This window comes from Venturia canescens, chromosome 6 (assembly GCF_019457755.1).
Source record: "Venturia canescens isolate UGA chromosome 6, ASM1945775v1, whole genome shotgun sequence".
Classification (NCBI taxonomy): Eukaryota; Metazoa; Arthropoda; class Insecta; order Hymenoptera; family Ichneumonidae; genus Venturia; species Venturia canescens.
In genome coordinates, this window is record NC_057426.1 from 7,864,397 (window position 1) to 7,891,171 (window position 26,775).

Here is a 26,775-nt window from a genome sequence, read left to right on the forward strand (position 1 = left end):
GGGTGATGCACGATTCCCTTTCTCTTTCTCTCTTGCCGGGCGCCTGCCACAGCTCTAACTCCAAATGAATATATATGTATGCGGGGGGGAGGGAGGGGGCTCCGTATACGCGATGAGCTTTTCGGTGGAACGTCGAAAGAGAGGACCGCTATGTGGCAATCGGACCATACGAAACATAATAATTCACTCTTTGGCAGGCTCATTACAATTTAAAAGGGCCAGAGGGAGAGAGTATGCGAGCGTGGCCTTTGTCACGTGGACATCGATGCGACGACTTGCTGAGTTGATATGTGAATGAGGAGAACATTATTCATGTATCCTGTCATACTTTTAACCGGCTTGTGTACGGCGATGATAAAAAACGTTACGTTTGAATACATTTTTGAGAAGCTTTGCTATCGAATTTTTATGGCGAGGAGTTTGTTTTTTCAGGATGAGGCAAATCAGTTTCTTCACGCGGGTTCCAGGATTATTGTCGAAGCTCATTTATTTACTTGCTGTTTCTTGATTATTTATTTCGCTGCTCCGCACATCAAACTTTTCTCTGAAGATACATTGTTTTTCATGCAATTCCAACAAAGGTAAAGGACGCTCGCTGGAAATTCATCGGTTCTCCATTTTTTTTACACACTCGATGTTGATAGAGGAAAAAATCGAAATGGAAACTCGTGCACTGAGAAACGTCGAAAGAACTCTCGCCATCGGGAATTCCTTGCGGCAACGAATGAGAGACGGAGTAAGAGAGAGAGAGAGTGTGTGTCCCAAGAGACAAGTCCACAAAATTGATATGTATTCCATGCGGCGCTAGGTCCAATCTATCGCGGGTCAAGCAGGCGGAATTTTAAGCGTGATACTACGTTCGAACTGCCGGAGCGCGCCCTCTCGCCTTCGATCCACCCACGCGCACGAACGCGAGTAAAAAAGTATCAGGAACTGCAGTATAGATGCTCGATTTATATTCGACGTCGTAAAAGATACAAATATACACGTTCTTTTCGATGATTTTCAATATACCCTGGCTCCTGGCTCCTAAAGCGTTTGATTAAGAAAAAATGTTACTTGGAGCAGCAGAACGAACTACTTTTTCGAAGCGAGCTCGAGGACCGGATCGAAAAAACCCTCCAATTTGTCTCGTCACTCGCTTTCATCTACGAACGAATTCTTTCGAGATTTCCTATTTGTGTAAATGTTTTCTCATTTTCCGGCATCTTTTCATATTTCATTTCCCATTTAGTGAAAATCTGAAATCCAAAAAACAACGCGTACAAAATGTAGCACTGGGTTCAGTTACAATTACGATCAAACTATACGAGCAATCGAACTTTGAAAAGACCAAAAAGACCAATTGCAATGAGCTCAAGATTGTCCTGCATCGACTCTTCGTCATAGAAGATCTGTAAAAAATTATTTTACTGCGATAAGAAGGAGGAACTAGGACCCACTGAAACAACCAACTGAAAAAAACTAAAATCTCAATACAACCTCAAGCTACACGACGCTCTTGTGATATTTTAATTTTTTTCATCTCGCGTGTCGTTTACCCTCGAGTTCTCAGATTTCTTTTCCTTTTTCTTTTATTTGTCCATAGAGGTTGAGCGATATTCAAGGTATAATAGGTAAAGCTGTATGGATATAAAATTCAGGTCCTATAACTTAGGACGGGCATAAAATGTATGGGTACATTTTTATACCCCGTCACAGGCAGGGCAACGGGAGCTGCAAGGGATTTTGGTGAACGAGAAAGGAGCAGAATAGCTTTCTCTGTCTGCCCATTTTTTTTCTTCGGGGTTGTTACCTAAGCGCATGGAGAAGGGAGGGATGGCCGTGGTCATCCGCGGAAAATTGAATTTCGTCCCACAGGACCACAGCAGGATGAGCTATGCTGACACTAGGAAAATTTCAGTTTTAAACTACGCTTCTCGCTCGCAACGCATTGCTGCAACACTTTTTTTTATTACGCGTCCGAGTTTTCGGTTAGTATATTCTTGACCCTAATATCGGGTCTGCTCACAGATCTGGCCCTTGATGGTCGTTTGACGCGGATTGCTAGGATCCGTGAAGTACGTCCGGGCCGGATATTCATGATAGTTCCGAGGGTTTCTTTTCTTAAGGGAGATGAATTTTTCCCTCATTCTTATGGAATAAATAAAAAAAAAAAAAAAAACTTACCGTGAAGAACCCAACCGTGATGGCACTTGTCGCAGTAGCGGAGATGACGCTTCCCCGGTGTAAAAGAGTCGCAGGGACATCCTGTCACCGTGCATCTGATGGACTGCAAAAAAAGACGATTAAATTTAATTCATTTTTTGTCTAATTTCAATTGGCAACGGTTTCATCGAGTTTTCACTCATGTCAGTTCCAGAATTCATAATTCAAGGTCACTATCAACTCGAACGAACCGCATCCGAAGCCAACATGTTCAAAATTCAACTGTTCGGTACAGCACCGAAAAAATAATTGTTCAATTCAAGAGACCGTAATGGACATCGCATAAATTCAGAATGTTTTGAAGCAAGAGTTCAAGACACGAATGAATGTACATCGTGACCGATCGATGACTATAAAGCTACGGATGCTGGCTAGAGTTTCCTGGTCCTTCCAGACGATAAACGATATGGATTCTCATGCAGTCGTAGCGGCGGCGGCGGTGGCGCGGCGCGAGAGAGAAAGGGATAGTCAAGAATAGATCGCCGTCTCGGCAAGTACAGGGATTACAAGATCCTCGCCCCAGGGTCCTGCTTAAGAAGGGGTGTGGTATATTTTGAGTGACCGTTTGGCATAACGCGACCCCAGAGAACCACAGCCCATGGTAGCTGGATTTTAAGGAACCGTGAATACTTCAACCCCAACTCGGCCTCACTCCAATATTTTTTATGTGTATACATACGTACGTGTGAGACTCTCCTTCGCTCTCTCTTTCTTTCTCACTATAGAATTAACCCCATGGGAACACACGGGGCCACCATTCAATGCGGAACTACGCTCTGAAACGGAAACGTTACTTCGCTAACCTTTTCCCTTTGGCATCCGCGCTGGAACTTATTATTTGACGATTCGACTGTTTTCAGTTTTTTACTAGTTGCACAATGCATTCGGAAACTGATTATTCTTTTACGATAGAAATCAGACCGAAATATCTTGTTGAATGAATTTGACTTAAATCATCCTGAATCGATGATTTGTGGGGCTCAATCTATTCAACGAAGTCAATGATCCGACTGCCCTCATCGTGTGTGATCGAACAGACGAATCTCCATCAAAAACGAATTCGCTACGATAAGATACCCTGGAGCCTTCAACTATGGTTCAATATTTTTATGGTTTGGGTCCTTGAATCAATTTATTGACACACTTTCATTTATCTTCATTGTATTTTCCATTTAGCGAAAAGAAACGTATTTTATGGTAAAGAAAGTGCGTTAAATTCATGGAAAAAGCCAGAGACTTATCGCAATAGAGAATTTTATCTCTGAAAGTCGAGGCTCGTTTAGCTCGCGTGGATGGGGGAGCTGGCAGGGGGTGGAAATGTTTCTGGGAAGGTTGAAAATTCTATTTACCAGGGACTCTGCGGTATCTTTGGGTTTTTCGCGAGAGTCGTATTCCGGGCGGGTGGTTGTCGTTACGCGGATCTCGTTGCGCGGTGTGAAAGCCCGTTACACACCGAGGATTTCCGAGCCAGCAGCGTGTATACGCAATATTGCTCTGCTAATATAAAGACAAATGAAGCGACGCGAGGCATACGCGGGCGACTTCCCCCTACGAGCCATGTGTCTTTATATAGAGGAGTATCACGTTGCCGCAGCTTGCGAAAAATTTTACAGCCAAAGTGTTACTGTCGTTGTGAAACTTCCCGTGCGCGTTCGCGCGAGCATACCCGAGAGTTTGCCAACGACAATGGAATTTAGTACGAAATTTTATCGAATTTATACTAACGTCAACAAAATAACATCGAGGAAACCAGCAGTTCGCTTGTGTTCTGGTAGCCAGACTCCATTCCATATTTATAAAAATATTGCGCACCTTCTACGAGCAACGATAAACCCAACGATCAAAAACACCTCTGGAAAATATTCTCGAATATTTGTATCCTTAAATTCTTAAGGTCCAGCATCTCTCAACGAAATGAACAAACCACTACAATTTAAACGCTCTACAACTTTGCTGAAACTATTTTTCAACGTGATTTCTCATTCCAACAGTGATTCGCGAGGACTGTCCTCAGTTACACATCACCAGCACCAGGTGTCTAGGTTCAAAATGATGAAATATTGCGATCATCGCATTATGACGAAACTGTTGCCACGTTGATCGATCCTAGGGGCTTGCTAAAGAAAACTCAATTTCCACACGATCCTGAAAAACTTCGATAATCTCCTTCAAACCGAACGATCGATTAACGAAGATTGTTTGCCTACTTTTTATTACCATCTCGTTGTTTTGTTCCTTTTTTTTATGAATAATATGATTGTAAATAGTGCCTATCTTCATATTTCCGGTAATAATATAATGCAAAGTTGGCTTAAACTCTCGTTCTCTCGACTCCGCTACTTAAGGCAGATCCTATATCGTCCCCCTCGACATTTGCGACCGTAGAACGAACACCGCGTCGTTCTTTTTTTCACATGGCGAGAGTCTTTCGCCCACTACACATACACACATATAAACAAATACCCACATTGCCGGCAATAACGCTTTTACGAGGCCGCGAAACATTTATTACCAGTTATGACTCTGCACGCGTATACCGACGCAGCAGCTTCTTTTATTATCATGTCGCGTAATGCTCTCGCAGCTTAAAGATCCACGCAGGTGGAGGCCAGAGGACAGCTTAGATTGTAACAAGTGCATTCTCCGTATCGTAGATTATCAGCATACGCATAAATATAAATATCCATTAAATTGAATAATCATCAAAATAATGAGCATTATTTTATTATGGGAATATATCATTGTAATTTAATATAAGTATCACGCATAGTTTAAGTAGTTCCGGGAAGCTGGTGACGATGCAGAACGATGTGCAACTCACTTAATTATCAAGTTAACGGATCAAGCCCCTTTTGGGAAATATTTTCTGGGAACGTGATTTTTTCGCGTTTTCTCCTGCAGATATTTTCTAACTCAAACGACCAAACTTGACTCTCAAACTTCATGGGTTAGAAAAATGGTACCAGAGTCAAGGTTTTGAACAATTAGCATCCGACTATTGCATCCGGTGCGCGGGCGATGCACGACTTTGGCTATTTTCCAGGTCGAGCAGCAGCAGACGAAGTCAGTACTCGGATGAGTGACCACTTAGGAATACACCGCGACTGGCTCATCGATCGCGAATGCGGGAGGCAGTTTTCCAGCGTTTCTCATACTGGTATCCAATTAAAAACTCGACAGAAATGTAGCCAGCTTTATGGACACACTGTTTTTACTGTTTTTATCGTCCCTCGTGCAAATGGAAGAATACAGTAGCGAATCAGAGAGGAAAGAATCAGACGACGAGTAACTCTGAGAGGTAATTCATGAAGAAATATACTCAGGAATATTGAAAATAAAATAATAATGTTTGTTAAATACACGAAATGAGCGATATATCGAAAAGTTCTTTCCGCTTGATGGTTACTTTCGAATGGAAGGTAAAAGAAAGAGGGCAACATCATCATAAAGAGCAATCACCCACTTCGAGTTCTCCTGTACAATTCCTTTTTTTTTCAAGCTACTTAATGAACGAATCGATAATCACGAAAGTTGTAAGGGAACGAGATTGAAAGAAAAAAGATGAAATATATCGTGTAACGTTATGTTTCTTCAATAGTGTCTTTATTATCTACCTTAATCATTTCTCCGCCGTGTTCACGTCCATTATTCAGCCTTTTATTTACCAACCGTATACGTGCTAATATCTAAACTGACCTCTTTTTTCTTTATTCCTCTCGGACAGATTTTCTTGGCAGGCGGCTAACTCCGCGAAATCGCTCGCCGTCTTATAAAACGGTATAATTATTAGTCCGGCATAAACAAAAAAAATTGCTCTCTTGTGAGTTAATCGAGTTTATGCCACGTTTATAAAGACCCGAATTATCGCAGCTCAAGCAACCGTTCGGTCCGGATATACCAACGTTCAGAATATACCCGCCGTTTTCGTACAGGGTGTGCTTTTATTTTCATGCTGCGATTGTCGTAGATCACTAGAAAAAGTCTGTCAACATTTTTCTCTTTCTGGTGTTTACTACTTTTACTACGAAATACACTGTTTAGTGTATTACGTTTTTTTATGCTGTCATTAAATTTGATGCGAATTCCTGTGACCTCGTCCAAATAAAAAAGATACCTGGACTTTGCTGTCTCATTGACGAACTCAAAAGATCTTGAAATAATTTCAATTCTCCGATTTCCGGTAGGATCAATTTTATGCAAAATGACCTAAAGTCATTCCGGATCGATTGGAATTAGTTTCAAATTATTAAAATTCAAAATTCATTGCAATTGATTCCATTATGCAATGAGCTTCCCAATCCCTGTTTTTTTTTCTATTTTGTGATAAAAACAACCACGGCGAATCGTTTTATTCAGAGAAAGTATAGTCTCGGCGAGAGTCTCGGGCCAGCAGACGACAGGGCTGTCAATGTACTTGTCCCGAGACTCTACCGAGTCTCTTGATTCATTTTCCTAGGTACGACTGAGTGCAAAAATTGCTGTGGTAAAGTCAAAATGACGAAACGTACAATTTCCGATTTCTGAATCTAGTACACCCGCTATAATTCGGACCGAAGAATTTTTAATTTATTTCATCAAACATTGTCGTTGAAGATTAAGATAGATCGTCGTCAATATAACTCAGTGAAACAGCAATGTCTCGATGAAACGAAGCTCGTTATTAGTCCCGTATAAAAATGGAGGGAGAAGTCGAGAGTTCTCAAGTTCTCGACTATCCACGATATTGGACAAGTCATTAATGGGGTTATTGAAGGACCGGTACGGTGAATGAATTAGAGAAATAAATTTCGGTCCCGGTGTTATATTTTTGTGTATGCGTATGTGTCAAAACTAATAAATTGTGAAAATGACGTGTACGAAACGATAAATTATCGAGTAGAATAAGTTAGTATTTGATTAAAGACAGTAAATTATTTCAAGAAACTAGAAATGAATAATTTTCTTGGCCTTCACTCAACGTCCCTGTAAAAGATTTTTCAAATGCCGACAACAAACATTCACCAAAAAAAGGTTCGCAAATGTCAAAACTGTTGTGACACCAACTATTGGAAGCGCGCATTAATCACAATTCTCATTAATCACAATGATTTTGTGAACCTGCTTTTTCAGAAGTCATTATTAACAAGAGCCATGAGCCAGTACGAATACCATGAATTTTCTATTATATATGCAGATGTCTCGACTCGTGAGGTGCATAGCTCAGTGATGTTCGAGGTCGGCACTCGGATGGGTGAACGCTCATCCACCAGTTTTTATTTTGGAGCGTTCAGATTTTTCTCGAGATCCCTCACCCCGGCGCTCAGGCCCTTGACTTCAGACACTGACTTTGAATCTCAAGACAACTGGAGTATGTGATCGTAAAAAACTAAGCAATCGTTGGGACATCAAATTAGTTTAAAAAATACACGCAGGTCGTAATAAAACTAGTACTTATGTATAAAATTCATATTAATTCGTTCTTATAAGTAGTCTGATCAATGAATGCTAAATCGCTTGAGAAACCTTGAATCTTCGCAACATTTTCTTATCAGCCTGCGATACAACGCGTAAAAGCTAAAATTATCAGCAAATCCACGACTAACTCGAAAGAAATTGCCTTCGTTGTACCATTTTCAGATAAAAGCAGTGAAAAGATGGCGGTCTCGTTGGATGTGCTTTGAATTCTAAAATCTCAATGAGATCTGTCCATATACGTTGGAAAAGGCAGGCGAATGAGTAATTTGAGATACGGTACTCATCCGTATATCCAATCATTGGTGCACCATAATCGGGCTACTATATCAGGAAAAAGAAAGATTCACTGGTACGACGCTCCCGTATACATTCCCATCGCATTTATAGGAGCGTAAATATTATTGATAGTGAGTGTGAGTCCAGGGGTGGAGGAAAATCGAAGGCGCACGGAGTCCAGATTGCCGGGGTTTGGTTTGGCTGTTCGTGTACACAAAACGACGGCTTTACACTGTATTCGTGTTTAATAAATGGGACTAATCTGTACTCTTGAAACTCGGCGATCCCGTTCTATGGTCTCGACTCGTTCGGTGCAGCCAATTTGCCAATCTCTAGTATCCATGGCCCCATTACCTCTTCCCTCTTCAAGCTCTTTGCCCCGTAACGTTAAAGCACTAGTTCATATATCGTCGCAAATGAAACCGAGAGGATTGAGTTGAATTCGAGTTTAACGCACGGCCGTTGATGAGTGCGATTCCAAAACCATCGTATTAGGTCTGCGCGTTCAGGCAACCCATCAAACCATCGAGCCTCGTCCATACTCAAACTTCACTCTATTCTAGTCCGATATTCCAGTGGACGAAGCAAAATTGACGCGAGAGCCTGTCCTAAAGCTCTGAATACTCAATGTCTTTATTAATCTCTTGTTACACTCGAAGCATGAACGGTTTATAGGCCTGAATTGACGCTTCGTCGATAGCTGAAAATCAGGTCACTTTATTGTCAAAATTCAGCTGTTGAGAATTTGCCATTTTTGGTGCGTCGTTGCAACGGTTTTTCTGAAAATTCATGCTGAGATTAGAGGACAAAACTTTTCATATTTCAGAACAAATAATTTCTGTGGTGAGTTTCGAAGGACCTTAATTAATCTAATGCTGGTCGAGATTTATAAACACGAGCATCACGAAAGAAAAATCTTTGTAACGATTTTTCCTCTTATAATATTCATTCGGTTTGAAAATCATATGAGCAAATGAACAATATTAATCGGTAAGGCTTTCATTGCCAATCTACAACTAGAAATGATTGTACAAAATGAATAATCCACCAACACGATCAAAACCGTTCGCTCCCTAGTTTAGGATACTGATTAACGTGATTAATCAGTATTTATGAAATTCATACATCGTTAGCAGGAATGATTTGAAAACGATTGTTTGTTATAATAACTTCATTCGATGTTGCGAAACAATGGAAAGGGGCCAAAGTTCATGGAAAATTGTATCGAAGTGAAAAAATATGAAAGTCAGTAATTAGAATTGCAATATTCACGAGCAACTACTTTGCCATCCTGCCAATGACGTCGAAATGAATGACCCTTGTCAAGAAAATGGTGACTTAGGATAGAATTTAAATTTCCCGTAATGCTTGTGGAGCATTTTCGAGTTGAGTTTGCCCCAAGAGAGAGTTGACTCACCACATATTCGATGAGCATATTCAGGCAAGAAATTATGTCGTCCACAGAGAGCTGACAGTTATGTTAAAAATATTCCAACTTCAGAGAGCACGGAAAAGAAATATCACACATAAATATAGACATATAACGAGGTGGCTAACAGCCAGCAGACATGGTGCGCATGCAGCATGGAAGAGAGAGAAAAAAACAGCGAAAAAAGGAGTGCGTGCGTGGTAGCACACGCAAGTATACGTGCGTTTAGCACATTGTCGCGACCGCACAATGGCAATTTTCCATGATGTATTTGCGGCTATTACGAGAAAAGAAGCGTTCAAATGTACCGGAATTAACTTGTCTCGTGAGCACGTTGGCTTCGCGAGCGACCTTTTCCTCGTTTATTTTTCTGCATCCACACTCCCATGCATGGGCTGTATATACAAATATATGTATACAAAGGAGAGCGCTCATTTTTTTGGCACTCGAACATTTTTATATTCCTATTTCATTCTCTCTCCCCTCTCTCGTGTCGCTCTTTTTGGACTTTTCTCATGTCGGGTGAAAAACTGCTTTGTGATAATAACCCCACGGCACGCGGCGCTACTAAGGACCGAGGGTATAAAAAAAAACGTGTCAGGATAGCGGGGAAGTTGTAAGAGGCGATAAATATATTCGTGGGCGACAAAATAGCGCGAAATATATATAAGAAAGGTTCCGGGTTCCGTGGAGTAGGGGGCTTCGGAGAGGTCTTTGACGGACGACACCCGCAGGACCACTAAGTCACAGGCTTATGCTAACCCGCGGACCCGAAGACCCTTTTTCACCCCCTTTTTTTTCTTTTTCGAGCGCGTACATACAAGCGTGATGAAATAATATCGCTACGACGAAGCGCCAGGAAGCTCTCTCTCTCTCTCTCGCTTTTTCCCTTCCTCTCACTGGTTCTCGCTGCCTTTCTTCTTTCTTTGCCCATAACCCCGCGAGCGATTGCCGAGAAAAACGGTGCTTTCCGGATTACATGTACCGTGAAATTCGTCTGCACAAGCGAAAAGCGAAGGCCACATTCTTGTTGCCACATATGCGAGCCCTTGCGAAAGATGGAAAACGAATTGTCTGCCCTTTGCTCTTTTCCTCTTCGCCTGCTCTCGCGCTCCTATCTCGCACTCGCATCCTTCTTCATTTTTTACTTTCTGTCTTGTCGTGTTTGCGAAGCGCGTTTCTAGATGAGAATTAAACGAGAAGAAGTAATATGCTGGTGAAAAGAGAGCCCTTTGGCCTGACCCTTTTTCTCATTGTTTGGGGAAAAATGTGAAGAAACAAAAAAGGGGTCAGAAAAAGAGGACAAAAAGTCTTTTGGTAATTTTAATCACGCGAGTAGATGCGGACGCGGAAGGATGAAAGAAGCTGAAGAAACGGTGATGAAGGGGGCTGCGAGAGCTCAAGCGAGAAAAGAAGGCGAAAACGATCCTCGTAATTTTCAATAATTTAGGGAAAAATTTGGTTGAAACCGTGAAATTCGGAAAGCGGAAGGGCGAATTGTCGAGAGACAGTCCCACTGGGAAATGGCCGGTGGTCGAAAACGCGAGCGGAGAGAAAGAAAATTGCAGTTTTTTCCTCCGTCCCACGCGTTTCCTCTGGCTCGTTAATTTCCTTCTGTCTTCTTTTCACGATCCGTTGGTCATGATGTTACTTTTCAGGTAGAACTTTCGGATACTTTTTAAATCTCATTATATTGACGGCTTCCGGATGCGAAAAAGGAGGAAACACTGTGGCAGCATAAGGGTTGAAGCACTGCTATTTGCTCGTCGAGATGAAGCTGTCGCACGGTCAGCCAGGCGATATTTACGGAAAGACCATGAAATAGGGCAGGGGCCTTAATCTGCGAGGATTAGTCGTGAACCGACGACCACGCGCATATCGAGTGAACACGAAACGTGACAATCCATGGGATCTCACAATGGCAGCTTCGGTCACGTGTCAACTTCTGACATTTTCATTATGTTTGTCCATTACAAAAACGTTTGGAAATCATTTAGATGCCATTGGGCACTTTCATCAAGTTCTTAGAGGCTTCGTTCAGAAAGGACATCATTGAATCGAGGTGCTGGACTTCCTGTGCGAGTTGTAATTATGAAAACACAAATCTTCAATTTTTATTGCCATATTTTAGAGTTCTACTTCTGTTTGATTCACATTTGTCTGTGTAGAAACGATCTTTATACTCGCTGAGCATAGTAAACAACAATTTTGTAATGTATCCGCAAAGATAGTCTCGATAAAAATTCTTCGAACGTTAACTTTTCGGTTTTTAGAATTGAACCATTGGAAGGTTCAGTTTGTTCTCAATTTAAAAGTGATAAAATCACTTTAATTCGACGTTCATTTCATGAATCGGGTGGCTACGGAATCCCTAACACTACGATATTTACGTTCGTGAATGATGGTAGGATCGGAATGAAGTGAACAATCATTGCAAGAACGTTTCCGATCCCTCATGCGGATATTACTGTCACCCAAATAATCACATTATCATTCAAATTTAAGTGGACCTTTTACCTTTATGATCACGGAAAGCTGAAGCTGTTTTTTATCGCTCTGAGCATCGGGAATCGTGGAAATAAATAGAATTAAAAACATCAACAACGATGAAAATGAAAGCTGTGTGCTCCCTCAGGGTAAAAATCGACCCACGCTACGGACACTCTCCCCGGAAAACTTCGAGATGTATATTCACCGAAACGAATTTGTGTACCTACTACCCATGCATGTGAGAGCATTCCGGGGCAAAAAAAACAGCAACAACACGTAGAAAATGAAGAGAAAGGGGACGGGGGGGGGGGGGGGGGGGAGAGAAAAGCAAAGGACCGAGAACATCGATCGACCTGTGTACATCTATCCTTGGTAACGTGAAAAATATATGAGGAAAAAGTGACGAGGACCATAAGCCGTTGACAGGACATTCGGGTTCGGTTATACCAACCGTCCGAGGTCACTTTCGTTTTTTTCCATCACTCTCTCTCTCTCTCTCTCGTTCTTGTTTTTACTTTTCGCGTTACCAGTCCTGGTTTTAATTAACCGAGAGCAGCGCACTGCGTACACCGAAAAACCACGGACATTTCCCCCGCCGAATGTCTGGCATTCGCACAGGAACGCGCATTGAACGTACATCGTTAATTCTTTAGCCCCTGCATGGGCTCATCCACCCCAAGCGCGCCTCCAGCAAAAGTATACATCACCATCCCACGGAATCACTGCTACAAACTCCCTTCGACATTTAATCTTTGACCAACCGACTGAGAACGCGAACAACCTTTTTTCAACGTAGCTCATACCGGAAAGGGTTCAAGTCACATTTTTGGTTAAAATTGAGAAAAAACGTCGGTGTCAATTCTAACATTTATGTTGACTCGGCTATTCAATGATGGAAGACCATTCGATATTCGAGGGCGACGAAGATTTTGGAATTTTGAGGTCTTTCATGACTTTCCACTTGGAATGATTTCAACTCTATTTAATCAAGAGACGCGGCAGCGGCTCGACGCCAAGTATTAAAAGAAAAATGAGAGTGGAAAAGAAAAGCGAACACGATCGCCCTGCCGCACTCTTATATACGCGAATATGTCGATTCATGACGTCATAGCGTTTTTCAAACCGTTCTCACGGACGAACTACTGTAGTTAAAAATCTGAAAATTGGTGACGATGTTTTCGATTAAAATACTACTGAACGTTCCCTCGGCAATTCCGTCATTAATAGAAGATAGAATTTCTCAGAGCAGTCAGAATTTTCGTTCAAATAAGCTCAATACGAATTCCTGTGAGTTCAGTCTCGTCGATAAAAATCGATACCTCGCAGTATTACCGTCAGTTTCCGGTTAGTTCGTCATACCAACAGTGCTGAAGGCGTATCCATCTGCCATGAGTCGAACACAGGTATACGAGGATTCATATAAACACACGAAGCAGGAAAGCCATCAGCAGCAACAGCACTACACTACGGAAGTGTAGAATATTGTCCATGTAGTTCTGAATTTTCATCGTCATCGTCGTCGACGTCGTCTGTTCGGACCGCACCTTAAAGTCTCGCCCCCAAGTTTCGTAAAACTCGTCACGACATCGATCGAGTTGGGGTCGAAAATGAAGCGTAATGGTGTAATAGCGCAAGAGAGATCGGAAAAAGGGGAGGGAAGGGGTACGGAAGTGAGGAATAAAAACAAAGGACAATAACAGAGCAGCGACGACAGAGGGCGAGCTATTATTTGCGGGACGTCACGGCACCCGGAGAAAATAATTGCAATGAAAACGGTTTTAGTAAAAGCCAAACACAGCGAACACGAATGTAGGAGTTGCTTGCTTTCCATCTGATTTCATGCACGATCTATAATAAAGGAAAGAAGGGGAGGAGGAAGAAGCTAGAGAACTTGGTATGTAGTAACGACACTCCGCGGCCACACTTTTGCAAATGAAGTGACACACGCGAGGCCTAAAAACGAATTCCACCCACGGAATAAGGCTCGACACGGTACTGCGTAAAATCAAGTGCACGTAGACAAAGAATCCCCTCCATCTTTTTCTCACGAAAGAGGCTTTCTAGAACCACCCTACGATTTGCCTTTCGACCCGATGAAATTCACAACTCGAGTTCCACCTCTTACTTGATGGCTCCCTGGCACGGGACATTGTTTCCGGGTAAATGGTACAACACTCCTTCCGTAAGGGGCGGCTCCGTTTTCCTTCCTATCCTTTCTACTCTCGTACAAACTCTTGTCATATTCTCTCCCTTAGTCTTTCGCTTTCTATGAAATAAATTATACTGCCAATTGTTACTTATTTTACATCAAGTTTTTGGTGTCATTAACGCTACTAAAAGCTTGTAATAAATTTCGGAGCAACGCGAGAGATACGGAAATCCAAGCGTTTATATTTCTATCCTTAAAAAACTTGGTTTCGAGAACTCGTTGAAATATTTCGAAGAAAAAATTACCGTGGGAAGAACCAACGTTCGTCACACCCAAATGAATTTGAGAAAAAGAAAAAAATTTGAAAATCGTTGAGATATCGATTACAGTTTTGAGGTGATGGATCAGACGATGACAGACTCCACTCCCTCTTCCCGCTCTTGTGTCGGTACTGCAGAACTCGAAACGAGCTTACTAAACGTCACTTTCTATTATGCTTCTTCGTTTGTCTTTCCAGAAACTGGTGGTCGCCCAGAATAAATTTTTAAAAGCTTCTTTCTCCTTCATTTCATGATCAATTTCAGTGCAACAAAGCTCAAATTGTGTATTTTTTTTATTGCCGTTGGACTGGTATTTTCCAAATTGGGGAAAAAAATCAAAACTTCAAAAATCCCTCCTGTCAACCCAATTTTGGCACAATACTGGATTCGCAGTTCTAATTTTGACACAATCGGTTGAACGGTGCGGCGGAAATCAACTTTCAAATTTTCAATGCGCGTATACCGACTGATTTTCTAATCCCTTCCCCTTACCGTTTCCATCGCTCTCCCCATATTATGAGTTTTCCTTTTTGGGACGAAATTGAGCAGAAGCACGAAAATTTAGCTTAGGTGTATTTCTTGAATTGTGTAGGAGCCTTCGTGACATGAAATCGCCGTCAAGGACACGACGTTACATCTCTGCAACGCATTATACGCTCTCAGGTTGGCCATCGTAACGACGTTGGACCCTTAATAAATGGCGGAAAAGAGAAAGGAAGAGAAAGAGCTTTTCAAAGCGGAAATGGTAGACACTGTGAGGGAACACTTAACGCACATGATGGGGATTTTACGTGTCAGAAGCTCGTGATATCGCGAAGGAGTGTTCGAGGACGTCGATGAAACGCTAATGTTGTCCATCCGATGAGATATTACTGCTTTCTAATCAATCGATCGATATATTCAAGGAGCGCCGCGCATCCTAGAGAATGAGTCATTACGATTGTCAAACTCATCGTATTCGGATATTTACGAGTTCTATAAGCGTCCAACAAAATCAAAGTCTCTAACGAAGAAAATTCGAAACATTAAATTCGCTGAAAAAATCATTAATCAACTAATTTAAATAAAACAAAAGAATTTTTCAAATTTTTATTATTCCCTACAAAGTCAGAGTATTTTTCAAGACGCCAAGAAATCGAGTTTCCGTATCAAATAAAAAAAAAAAAAAGCAAAAATGCATCATCTCATAATTGTGGTTCTCTTCGAGATAAAGATTATTATCTGTGGGCAAGAGGATGTTGGTCATTATTATGATGAAAATGATCCGTTGATAACTGAGTCAATCATCTTGCTTTTACATATTTTGAATAAAGAATCTTTAACCCACTTTCGTTCCACTTCACTTCAATCACGTACTAAAAAAAGGGACTTTTAGTTCTCGAATTCCGTGGACCGAAGGCCTCAAGGTGGAGCCCGACCCTTTTCGGTTGTTAAATGATAAAAAAAACAATGTCCGATGACTCGTAGAGATGCAGTGGATAGCTAAACATCGCTTGGGGGCGTTAAGGTGGAGTGTGGCTGGGGATATCTCGACGTGTATATGTACGTCTTTTGCTGGCTGGTTCACGGAGAGTGAGTTACGAAGTCCGGTAGATGCCGTGGGGCACCGGCAAATATCCGTGAGTTTGCGGCTGTATGCGTCGGTTTTTTATACTCTGGCAAACATATCGCAAACGCGTGTGAACGAAAGCAAAATGACGAGGAGCGAGCGAGAGAGAATAGTGGGATGAGGGTGACGAAGAATCCACCCCCTCTGCGCGGATTATATCTTTTTGGTACCTCTGTAACGTAAACAGCCGACGAAACTCTTTGCCAAGTTCATCGTCAAGAAGTAAAAGTGGAATAAAAAGTAGAAGAGGCGCAGAGGGGACGGAGGGAAAGGGCAAGGAAAAGCAGGATAGGAATGAGCGGAGAACGTGCCAAAAAAGTTGGTCCTGCGCACGGAGAGATACAAAGATGGAGAGGAGTTGAGGATGAGAGAGGAGAGATAGAACGAGAGTTCTCTCGGTCGATGCATGATATATCGGCTCGTAAAAAAATCCACGGGAATAAAATATCTCCGCAGGATCTCGAGTCAAAGGTCGTGGTCGCCGAAAGGGCCCCCGCAGACGAGGAATGAGAAGTGGACGAGAATGTATCTGAGAGAGAGAGAGAGAGAGAGCGAAGGAAAGACTTTTTCTTATACATACACGGAACTTATTCTACGTGTGTTTCTCAATGTTAGAACTGCGTGAGCAATTGTGCGTTTGTATGTGTTAAGAGACCGAGGACACGTTTCTCCGCGGGGTGTTCTGCTATGCGTGTTCGCAGGGCGAGGTGCGAACATTGTTAACGAGTTACCTGCGTATTTTATACGTCGTTTCTTGTCTCTCGTTGCTCCGGAGACTGTTCCAGATAGCCTACAACGAGAAGATTTTTATCCTCTGTTAAGAAGCCCTGGGAGATTCGACTGAAACATCCCAACAACTTTCAGACTCTAAACTTTCGTTTGAGAACCTTCGTCCGTTCCCCTTCTACGAGTATGCGACGCATTCGTTAACCGCAAAGTGTCATACATGTCGAGAATATTCGATTTTCCTGATCTACGCAGGCTTCCTTTATCACGACTTTCACAATTCGTTGGATAAAAAAAAATCAGCAATCGTTGCATTCCAAATTTTCGGATTAATTTCCTTAAACATTCAAAATCATATTACGAGGCCACCAATTGTGCCTTAAAATTGAAATTTCCTACGAAATTTTTGAAAATCCACGCCAGTTTGATCCCACATCAACAGCTGCGGTAGAAACTCGATGCCAAGGATTGTCAGAATGTCACGAACCAAGAAATGCTGAAATATCAAGCCGCAATAATGAAATAACCAGTTCCAAAGCTAATCCAAGATGTTACTGGCGCATAAACACATGCAACCAGACAGTTGCATATCAGGGGAAGAAAAAAAATTGCAACATTGCTCGCTACGAGAAGATGGGAGAGAGCCACTGTACGCTTTTCTCGCTCCTTTTTCCATCTTTTTTCCGTTCCCATACACTCTCTATTTATTCAACACGAGTGCTTCCGGAAATTCCAGGCACGTAAAGTCCGAGGTCCAGAATCGTCGGAGAGTCCGAGCCACACGAACATCCACGTAACATATAACACCGCACAGTAAGCGTAAGCTGGATTCTTTTTATTGTCGAGAGAGTGTTAGTGAGTCGGAGATGTTACAGGTTTCTTGGTACAGTACAGTAGAACGCGTATATCCATAGACACATGTATTTATGAATACAAAGAATAGAAAAACGCCCTCGACGTGTGCATTTCGTAGGAGGCAACGAGAAGACTTTTTTTCCTCGTGGTAGTGCAGCTAAAACAAAAAACAACAGAGCAACGTTTTCCTTGGGTCGAAGCTCACGGTGTCGGAGCACGAGCTCCGAAGATTGGCGATCCAGCACTCAAGAATTAAGGCTCATGATAGAGAATGTTTGATTCGTCTGATATTGCACATGGCTGAACTTTCATCGTATTCGAAGATCCGGACTAATTTTTTAACATGACAGGAAAAAATGGATGCGCAAATTTTTCTTTCTTTCAACGAGTGTCAAAGAGTCGGAGAGGCTTCGCTTTATAGCACAGGGGCAGACGCACAATGATGTGGAAAAAGACGAATGGAAGGTGGATGACGACGAAAAGGTTAAGCGCCGACGAGAGAGAAACAGATATGATTTTGCCATGGTAGCAAACTATATCCACCATGAGTGGGGGTGATTGAGGACGAGAAGAGAGAGAGAGAGAGAGAGGGAGAGGGGGGGGGGGCTTCTCTCTGGTGCTACTGCTGCTTCTGCCTCCTACACACTCTGGCCCCGGGGGCGGCGTATTGATCCAGAGGCGGCGGCGGTCATCCGGCCGCTAATTAAATGCCAATCGCCGACCCTCCTCTCCACCTTCTCCTCCACCTCGTGCTCCACACGTTCCCGGTGCGCTTCTCTGCTTGCTTTTCTCGTTGATTCTCCACCTCTCCGTTCCTACTTCTTCCTCTCTCGCTCTCCCCCGACCCCTCGGTGTCTGTCTCTTCATCCTCTCTACTTTTCCACTCAACCCTCTCAAAGCATCCCTTCCTGTCCCCTCTACCGCTCTCTGTACACTCAATTCAACCCTCTATCGCTACTTGCCGCCAACGTCCTCTCTCGCCCACGTCGTCTACTGACTCTGCCTCCAGTGAGAACAAACTGCCAACGGATATAGATATACGAGCATCGCTCCGGACCTCGAATCCCTGTGAGCCAGTAAAAAATGTAATAAATACACAAAAAACTTCAGCTCCGAGTATTTCAGACAGGCACATTTTTGGTTTTTTTCTTCATTAGAGACGTGAAAATTGTAAGCATTCCCCCTTGCGATGTAATAGCATAACAGAATTTTACATCAACGATCGCGTGTTATTCTGTTTGACAAGTAACGTGACGCGGTTCTTTTTAAGGGATCAATTCTAGACATTTCTCGAGACAATAAAAATAAGATAGCAATTTTAATGGAAGTGAAATTAATAATTCAAGTCGCAATGAAAATTATTTTTAAGCATCAAAATCGAATAGCATTTATTATCAGCTGTTTTGGTGGAATATTCGATTTATTATTATAACTGATTATACGTGATTATACTGTAGGACATGTGGCATGAATTTGTGAGCCATGCTTATGGGTAGGATAAACGTTGAAGGGCTGAATTGAAGGGGTGATGACGTAGGGTTAATATCGATAAAGGTCGATAAAGCGACGTATAAACTACAGTATTGCAGAAAAGAGATGGTAGGGATTTGTGTTTATTCCATATGAATCATTTCTATTACAGGCTTGATGAAGAATCGAATATTTCTCGTTGTGCTACAGCAAGCAAGCACTTCGTGTGAGAAAGAATGAGAAAAAGCTGTCGAGAAGTGATCGGTCCTCAGCGGGATAAACCCCTTAAATGCCCGTCGAAAGGAGCGAAGAAAGGCCGCTTGATTGACTTCCCATGGGAGCTCACTTTTCCAAGGGCTACAGAACATTGTATAGACGTATCTATTTATACATATATAAGCATCAACAACTACAGGAGCAGCTGATCCCTCATGGCTACCTCCAGTCTCTTTTCCCTCTTTTTCACGAAAAAATAAAACCCGCGAGAATCCACATCCGAAACTCCGTCGAACGTGACTGTTTTACTTCGACGATATTTCTTACCACTTTTACCACACACGATCTAGAGAGAGAGAGAGAGAGAGAGAGAGGGAGAAACAGAGAAAAGGGGCGATCTAAATTCCTGCCCAGTTTTAAAACTGCGCCAATCATTGCTTCAATGCTGAAGGCAGATGGATAGAGTCGAGATCAAAAGTCATGTCTGCGGAGATGGCAGTGTCTTGACACCAAGTACTCAAAAGGCAGGGCAAATATTGCATCAAGATGATTGTACAAACATTTAATGTACTTTTTCAAATTTGTGTATCGACACCGAACGAATTTTAATTTTATCTTCAATTCTCCCTGCCTCGAAACAACTAGAAAAATACATTTTTTCAACTCACTACAGTTTTTGTTTATCTTTGCGTTGGATATTGTCGAAGGAAATAAAGATCTCAGAGCAAGCTGTCCACCAAAAGGATTGTTTCGTCAGGCTCCATCCATAGCGGGATGTTAATTGATGTGGAATTAACGGAGAGACGAGGAATCCATCCGTTGTCGGTGTACAGGGCTGTGCGGGAGAGAGGGAAGGGCCAAAAGGCAACCCCTCCAAAACTCGTCGCTACGTACCCCCTTCGTTGAGCTAACGAGTAAGAGAGCACTTTCGCAGACGTGTATATATTGCAGCATACTGGGGTAGATGGCAGCATCGTGATTAATGGGACTTTCGAAAAAATGTTCAGTCTCGAGTGGACGTGATTATACTTTTTTTTCAGTTTTTCGTCTTTTGTGTCAGAGACTCCATTTTGGAAATATTTTTCATAAATAAATCGAGCATTGAAAGTTTTTTTTTTCCCAACTAATTTCAGTTTATTGCAAATATCCAATGTCAATAAAAATTATTTCAATGTCAATAATTGTTCGTGTTATTATCATTGCTGTACATAATCATTATTACGTTTATCGATGACGCATATGGAAAGCGGGAAAATGCGCCATTGTGTCTCTCCATTGGACAGTTAATAGTACTGCCTTTTAGTTTCGTCGGTACGGGCTAGGGTTGGCTTGAGCTCCATGGAGAAGGGTGACCTGCCACCCTCGTGGGACGTCGCTCTGTCGCTGATAAAAAGGGTTGAGCGTTTCGTTTCAACATTCACAATTGACCAAGCCATGGCCACGCGTGCTCTGGCAACCCGCACAAAGAGTGAATGAAAAGAAATAAAAAGAAAGACGGCGAGATGAATGAATAGCAAAGAGAAAAAATCAAAGGTAACTCGCCACTAGTGGTTATAGACACTACACTTGGTGGCATTCGGAGTGCCATTGTATAATGAACAGGCAGCAACCCTCGCCTCTCGTTTTAATCGTTCTTCTGCTATGATAACATGAACCCCTTGAATTAAACCAGGGTGTGAAACAAAAATTATCTGATTTTGTAAACCTGAAAAGAAGAGACGTCAGGGGGGCTCAGTGGGTAAACAACATCGAAGAATATGAATGAATTTTCGAAAAAAAAACGTTATTTTTATTTGAAAAAATTCATCCTCTCGAATGTGATTTCTATGCGTTGCTTTTTAGTCGAAAGGAACGACGAATAAAGTATTTAATGGCCAATCTCACGGGGATCTTGAAAATTAATATCAGCAATAATCTATCAGAGTTTTAGATGAGAAAATGAATATGGAAATCTGTAAATGGAACATATATAATTTTAATGGCCAAATAATTCGAATCTGACGTGGCGTGTCTGTCCAGGTAAAAAATTCATGCCCATAACAAAGTGGGGAGCCAATTCGTTTGCTATTCCTGTGACTAAATTTTCCGCCATTTTGGGACCGAAAAAATAGACCGTCGGCTGTGTCTTTAATGGTTTTACTTGTATTATTTTAAATACATAGCGACGGAGAAAAAATGTCGAGGCGTGTTCGAAATCGCACCTGGCCCTTGGGGCAGTTCCACGTATATATTAGTACCTCGGGGTCCTCGTGCGCGAGGCATATCCTAGAAAAATAGTTAATGGCGTCGAAAGAGAAAGAGAAAGATAAAAATATAGCGAGTCCCGACGAGAGGGGTGGAGAGCAGATGCGGAGATCGTGTTCTCGGTTTCTCTCGTCGACAGGGAACGTCCAGACCGCGTTACACACAGCTTTACGAATCTTCATAAATTCATCCGCGATCGATCTCCGAACGGGGGGAGGATATAGCGCCCCCTTTGACTATCTTTTCTCAGTCTCCCTCCTCCCTCTCTCTCTCTCTCTCTTCTTTCTCCGTCTTCTTTTTCGTTAGGAAGTAATCATCAAGCGGGAGAAGACTTCTAATGGGAGTTCCACACGGGTGTGCCAGGCGTTTTCGATCCATAGTCTCAGCTAGAGAAGAGCATCGAGGTCAGGATCGAGATTCCAGGTTCTCTGGGCGAAGACGCTTTTCTCAAGCAGCAGCCAGCACGCAATCCACACTGCGCTCGCTCTCTTTCTCTCGGCTATTTCACCGCGCGCCGCGCGCGAGACTTCGTGATCGATACGCCGAGATCACCGGCGTCGAGCGAGAGGAAAAAGCGCGATCGGCCGAACCAAAGTAACATACATATCCAAGCTCGCAATCTCTCAGCCAAGGTGAAGATCGGCGGAAGCGTTTAAACATCGCGAGTGTGTTGCATCTTCGCACTTGAACTTCTCTCGTGTTTCGTAGTGTATCGCACGTTCTCGTGTGGTTCAAACTTTATATCCATGTATAAACTCGTTTTTATTTTCATTCGTGTTACTTTTTTACCGCAACAAAAAGTCACACATTTTTATTACTAGTCATTTCGACTTAAGGGCGAATTAATTTCCATCGAAATAATAAATAATTAACTGAGAATATCCGCTCGAATCACTCATCATTTCAGACTGTAAATGCGTCAGCTTTTCATTACGAATTGATGGTTTTGATGGTTGTGTAGTCGTAAATCATTAGTCGTTTGTCATTATTTATTAGTTGACTCTTTTAAGAGGATGGATCAGTCGGTATATATCGCAATCGTGAGTGCGAGGAGACATAGCTGCAAATTTCGATTTCAAAAATTCAAAGTGAGGTTAGTCGACTGATCCATATAAAAAAAATAAAAAAAAAAATTCACGACCCAGCTACTTATGAGATGTTTCTACATACGCGTTTATTTTTTCTAAACCGAAAGGCTTCCAAAGGTACATTTTTCTTCCAAGAAAATCGCATTTTTGCGAAATTGTACGATTACGTATTCACCTCTGTAAAAGGGTCAATATCCTCAGTTTTTTGTCTCTTTTTCGAGGAAATTTCATCAGTGTACGTTTTTCTTTCTGAGACGATAATGGTCTCTCGGCGTTCGGAAGGGTTCCGGCGTACGGACATCCGTTTCCTTTTTCTTTCGATAGAACGACGAAACGGCGAGGCATACCTACATGCGGTGTAATAGAGGAGACAGCGCACACGGTTTAGCAGGGCGCTCGATCGATTTACACATCGCGACGGGAAAGCTCTTTCGCGCAATTACCCGTCCCGCTCGCCCTGCGTCCGCGTGTACTACGGCCACCCCACTGAATATGTATATCGAGGAAGTGAAACGACTGTGATAGAACGATAGCCCCGCAAGTGCATTGGCCTTGGAAGCTCGCCAATAGATTAATAGACTCGGAGTGATGCTCGAACTTTTCAGATCTCGCTCTTCATATCCTCTTCAGAGTCTTGCTCGTTCAGACTCTCCGTATGTTTATACGTCTCTGTGTTTGTCCGTAGATTCATTTGTCTCGATTTTCCATCTCGTTCTTTCTTTTCGGGATATGCGTGATTACACATGCACGAGAGAAAGGGAAGGGCGAACGAGATCCGTCGATTCGAGCGGGCCAGAGACACATCAGTCACGAAAAGATCGCATTACGGGAAATGACGATGGTAAAAATCACGGAGAGCCGGGTGACTCTCATCGGAGCGAGTGCGCGGCGGCCTCTCGTCCGACAGCATGATTCGGATGATCTTCCCCATCGACATTACGTAATCACTCTTTTTTCTGCCTTTTTTGCGCTCGCTCTTCGGCCTTCTCTTTATAACTTTCAACGTTTCGTCGCCGGAGTCTCGTCACTACGACACTTTTGTCACAAAAGAGAAATGAACGTGCATGGGGACGTTCGACGTCGCTCTCTCCCCCACTCCAGACCCTAATTGGATGCATGCTTTTTGGGTCAGTAGCTCATACCTTAACATTAATCACTTTTGTGTCAAGTCTGTCGATTCTGCTCCGCTAAAATTCGCTCGCTGTATATATGTGAATAGAAAGTTCGTTGGCGCGCTATTTGACCTTGTGCAGTGAACGAGCAGGAGACAAAGAATGATCGTAGAATCTTTTGTACCAAAGCCTGATCGATATTCGATCCTGTAATTTTTCGTTCACGGGTTATAAGCTCAGGAGAGTTCACACGGATGCTTGCGTCAGCGAACAGCAGTGCTTGAGAGACTCTCGAAAAAACTGAATTCCTATATTTTCCTAAATTATTCGTAGCTTTTTCCCCGATTACGAAGATACGAAACGTCAAAACATTCGTGAAATATGAGGCCGAGATTGATAGGAAAAAGGCCATCATGGAGCAAGATTAATTCGCCCATGGGACCTTCGATATCCAATGTATTTCTGAAACCTGCTGTGGTTTTTATTTTTCGTATGAGATTACAATGCTTTGCACAGTGGTAAAAGCGCCTTAATAGATAATGCATTGAACTCCAAACACACGGATAACCTCACAATGGATCACAATGGAATGAGTTTCAAGCTCCACTCAAGCCCTGCGTCATCAATTCCCAAACCGACGCTTGTCATTGTCCCGGATTACGTGTCGAATCTTTTTGATTTTCCGATCTTGTAGTGCGGTGAATTCTATTCATATTCACACTCCTGCCATTATTAAAATGCCATTGACATCGCTCCGGCGATCATTTTGTCATTATTTTTCCACAGTTATACACATTCGGAGGAAATGAACTCTGCGTCAATTGTTTTTAGCACCGAAATAGGTTTTTTAGTCGCCTAGTATACGAATGGATTCATTGAACGCACTGAATTTCACATGCACCAATAATTATCATGCTCACATCGAAGGCGTTGAATCCAGCAGATTCACCATGTTTTTAATAGAAAAATGAAAACGGTATATTCCACGAGTTAAAACGGGGTTTATAAGCATCGTAAAAGTGTTGAATATTCTTCGTTTTTATCAGCAAAATCAATGAAAAAATTTCGTCTTAAAAAAGGATAATGGGATGCCGTCCGGCAAATTGTTTTGCATTGCCATTGACTCAGACGATGGAGGAGAGATCGAACGAATGCAATTTTCTAGGGGGTCGTTGGCGCAGGACCGCGGTCGGGGCGAGGGGGCTGCATAAAAATCGTTGAAAGATGTTCGGGTGATCGGACGATTACCATGTGCATGAAAGGGGGCTCTCCATCGTCATCGTAGACATCGTCGTCGGCGTGTCCGCGTTTCTTCGAGGACGCGATTTCAAGAACAGCGCAAAATAATTCATGTAATCTGGCTCTGGTGGAGGCCCGGGTAAAACCGTTTGACCTCTCTCCGGCATAATGTTCTAACCCTAGAATTACCGAAAATCCGTTTTAAGAGGAAGAAAGACGGAAATTTTGAAAATCTCGTAAGAAGGAGAAAGAAAGGAGAGGAGATACGAAAAGCAAAACATGAATTACCTGTATTACATCGAAAGGTGGAACGTGAACGCGTATGCTTTTGTCGAGAGACGTGACTATCAGCCGAATGCTTTTTCCCCCATATACATGTGTGACCGGAACGTGTAATTTTAGTATTACCGGTTAATCTGTTGACATTAGAGCTAGAGGAGACTCGGAATGTTGGAGAATCGAGTCGGTTTCGTGAGCGCTCGCAGATGCGGGGCTATAGTCTACGCCACAGTGGCCATTATGTTAAACAGTTCGAACTACATTTTAAACGGCTTTTTTCGCGTTTCAAACGCGTCTAGCATTTCAGGCAAATGAAGGAGATCGTCTCGATTATTCTAATCGTGTCTCTTCGCGAGGCAAGAAAAATATAAGAAGATCCTCTTCTGGCGATGCGCGGCTACGTATTCTGCGTTCAATTTGGAGCGAAAACTCCGGAATTATCCTAAAACTACTACCTGCGAATAGATAGGAGAGGGAGCCGATACACTCTTTGGTAGTTCGTGGCTGAAAACGTGCGGTTTTTCGGCGAGTATAAAATGTGATATTGTGCCCGAGGCGGAAACATTTCGCAATCATGCTGCGCAGCTAGAATTAATGTACGTTTCTTTCGATCTGCTTGTCGGAATGAAAACTTGGAGATGTATCAATAACTCGTGTCCTCGAGCGAGTCATTTCGTTCGTCTGTGTATTTTTTTATTCGCTTGATACAATGGACAACGTTCACCTCTCATTGTCGTGTTCGTTACGTCACAATTGTGTCAGCTAGAAATATACGTTGATTGTGTGGACGCGGTGTCGGTTGTCACGATCGGCGATAGATTACAGCCGGACGTGTGACGCGATGACCTTCTCGCAATTAAAATCGTTTGAGCTACCTCCGTATGTACATCGCTACACAGACACACAGTTGATAAACGAATGGTCTTGAGTCGTCTGATTCAATGGGGAAACGTATTTGGGTTACGTCTTTTTGACCACCGGTCTTCGCCGTGTAAATACAAATCTTCAGCGATTCTATTGTCGTTTCGTACGTGGCTAAAGGTTGCACGGAAGGTCACTATTAAACGATGATTCGAGCTTCGTCGTCGTGCTACACACGGTTGACACAACGATTCAAGGTTGCGACTTTTTACAATGGCGATCTAAAGTGATCGAGACCATTTTGGATTTCGTTCATTCTCGAGGATAAATTTTACGACAGTCAGTTTTGATGACTCTTACTTTCAATCCCTTTCCTTTCCTTTCCTTTTCCTCCTCTCTTTCTTTAGGAGCTGAGCTAGTTAATACAACACAATGTATAATATGCCGGACTCTTGGGAGAGGATATTTCGACACGGCGAATGATGACTAGCGGTTGTCAGTCTTTGAAACGATGACGCTCGGCTCCCCTCTCTTCGCCCCTGTCTTTTCGCTTCTCATGGGAAAGAAAAGAAATATACGTGTAGTGAGATAATAATTGATGGGTCGGTCCTCGAGTCTCCGACGAGAAACCTTCGGGCCCTGACTCTTGAGACACCTTCATGACATTATATACATATAGACGTGTCACACATATACGCATCAACCATTCGAAATCTCTTGAATAAATTCCCCCAAATCGTATCCTGTCAT

General features: G+C 42.6%; 1 protein-coding gene across 1 annotated transcript in view; it reads right to left on the reverse strand.

The window, feature by feature from the left end:
• Positions 1-26,775, reverse strand: part of LOC122412126 (uncharacterized) — a 234,239-nt gene that overhangs the window by 155,303 nt on the left and 52,161 nt on the right. The window contains exon 3 of the mRNA XM_043421449.1: positions 2,170-2,272. Within this exon, the coding sequence (XP_043277384.1) occupies positions 2,170-2,272 (103 nt within the window). The remainder of the gene's footprint in view (positions 1-2,169; positions 2,273-26,775) is intronic.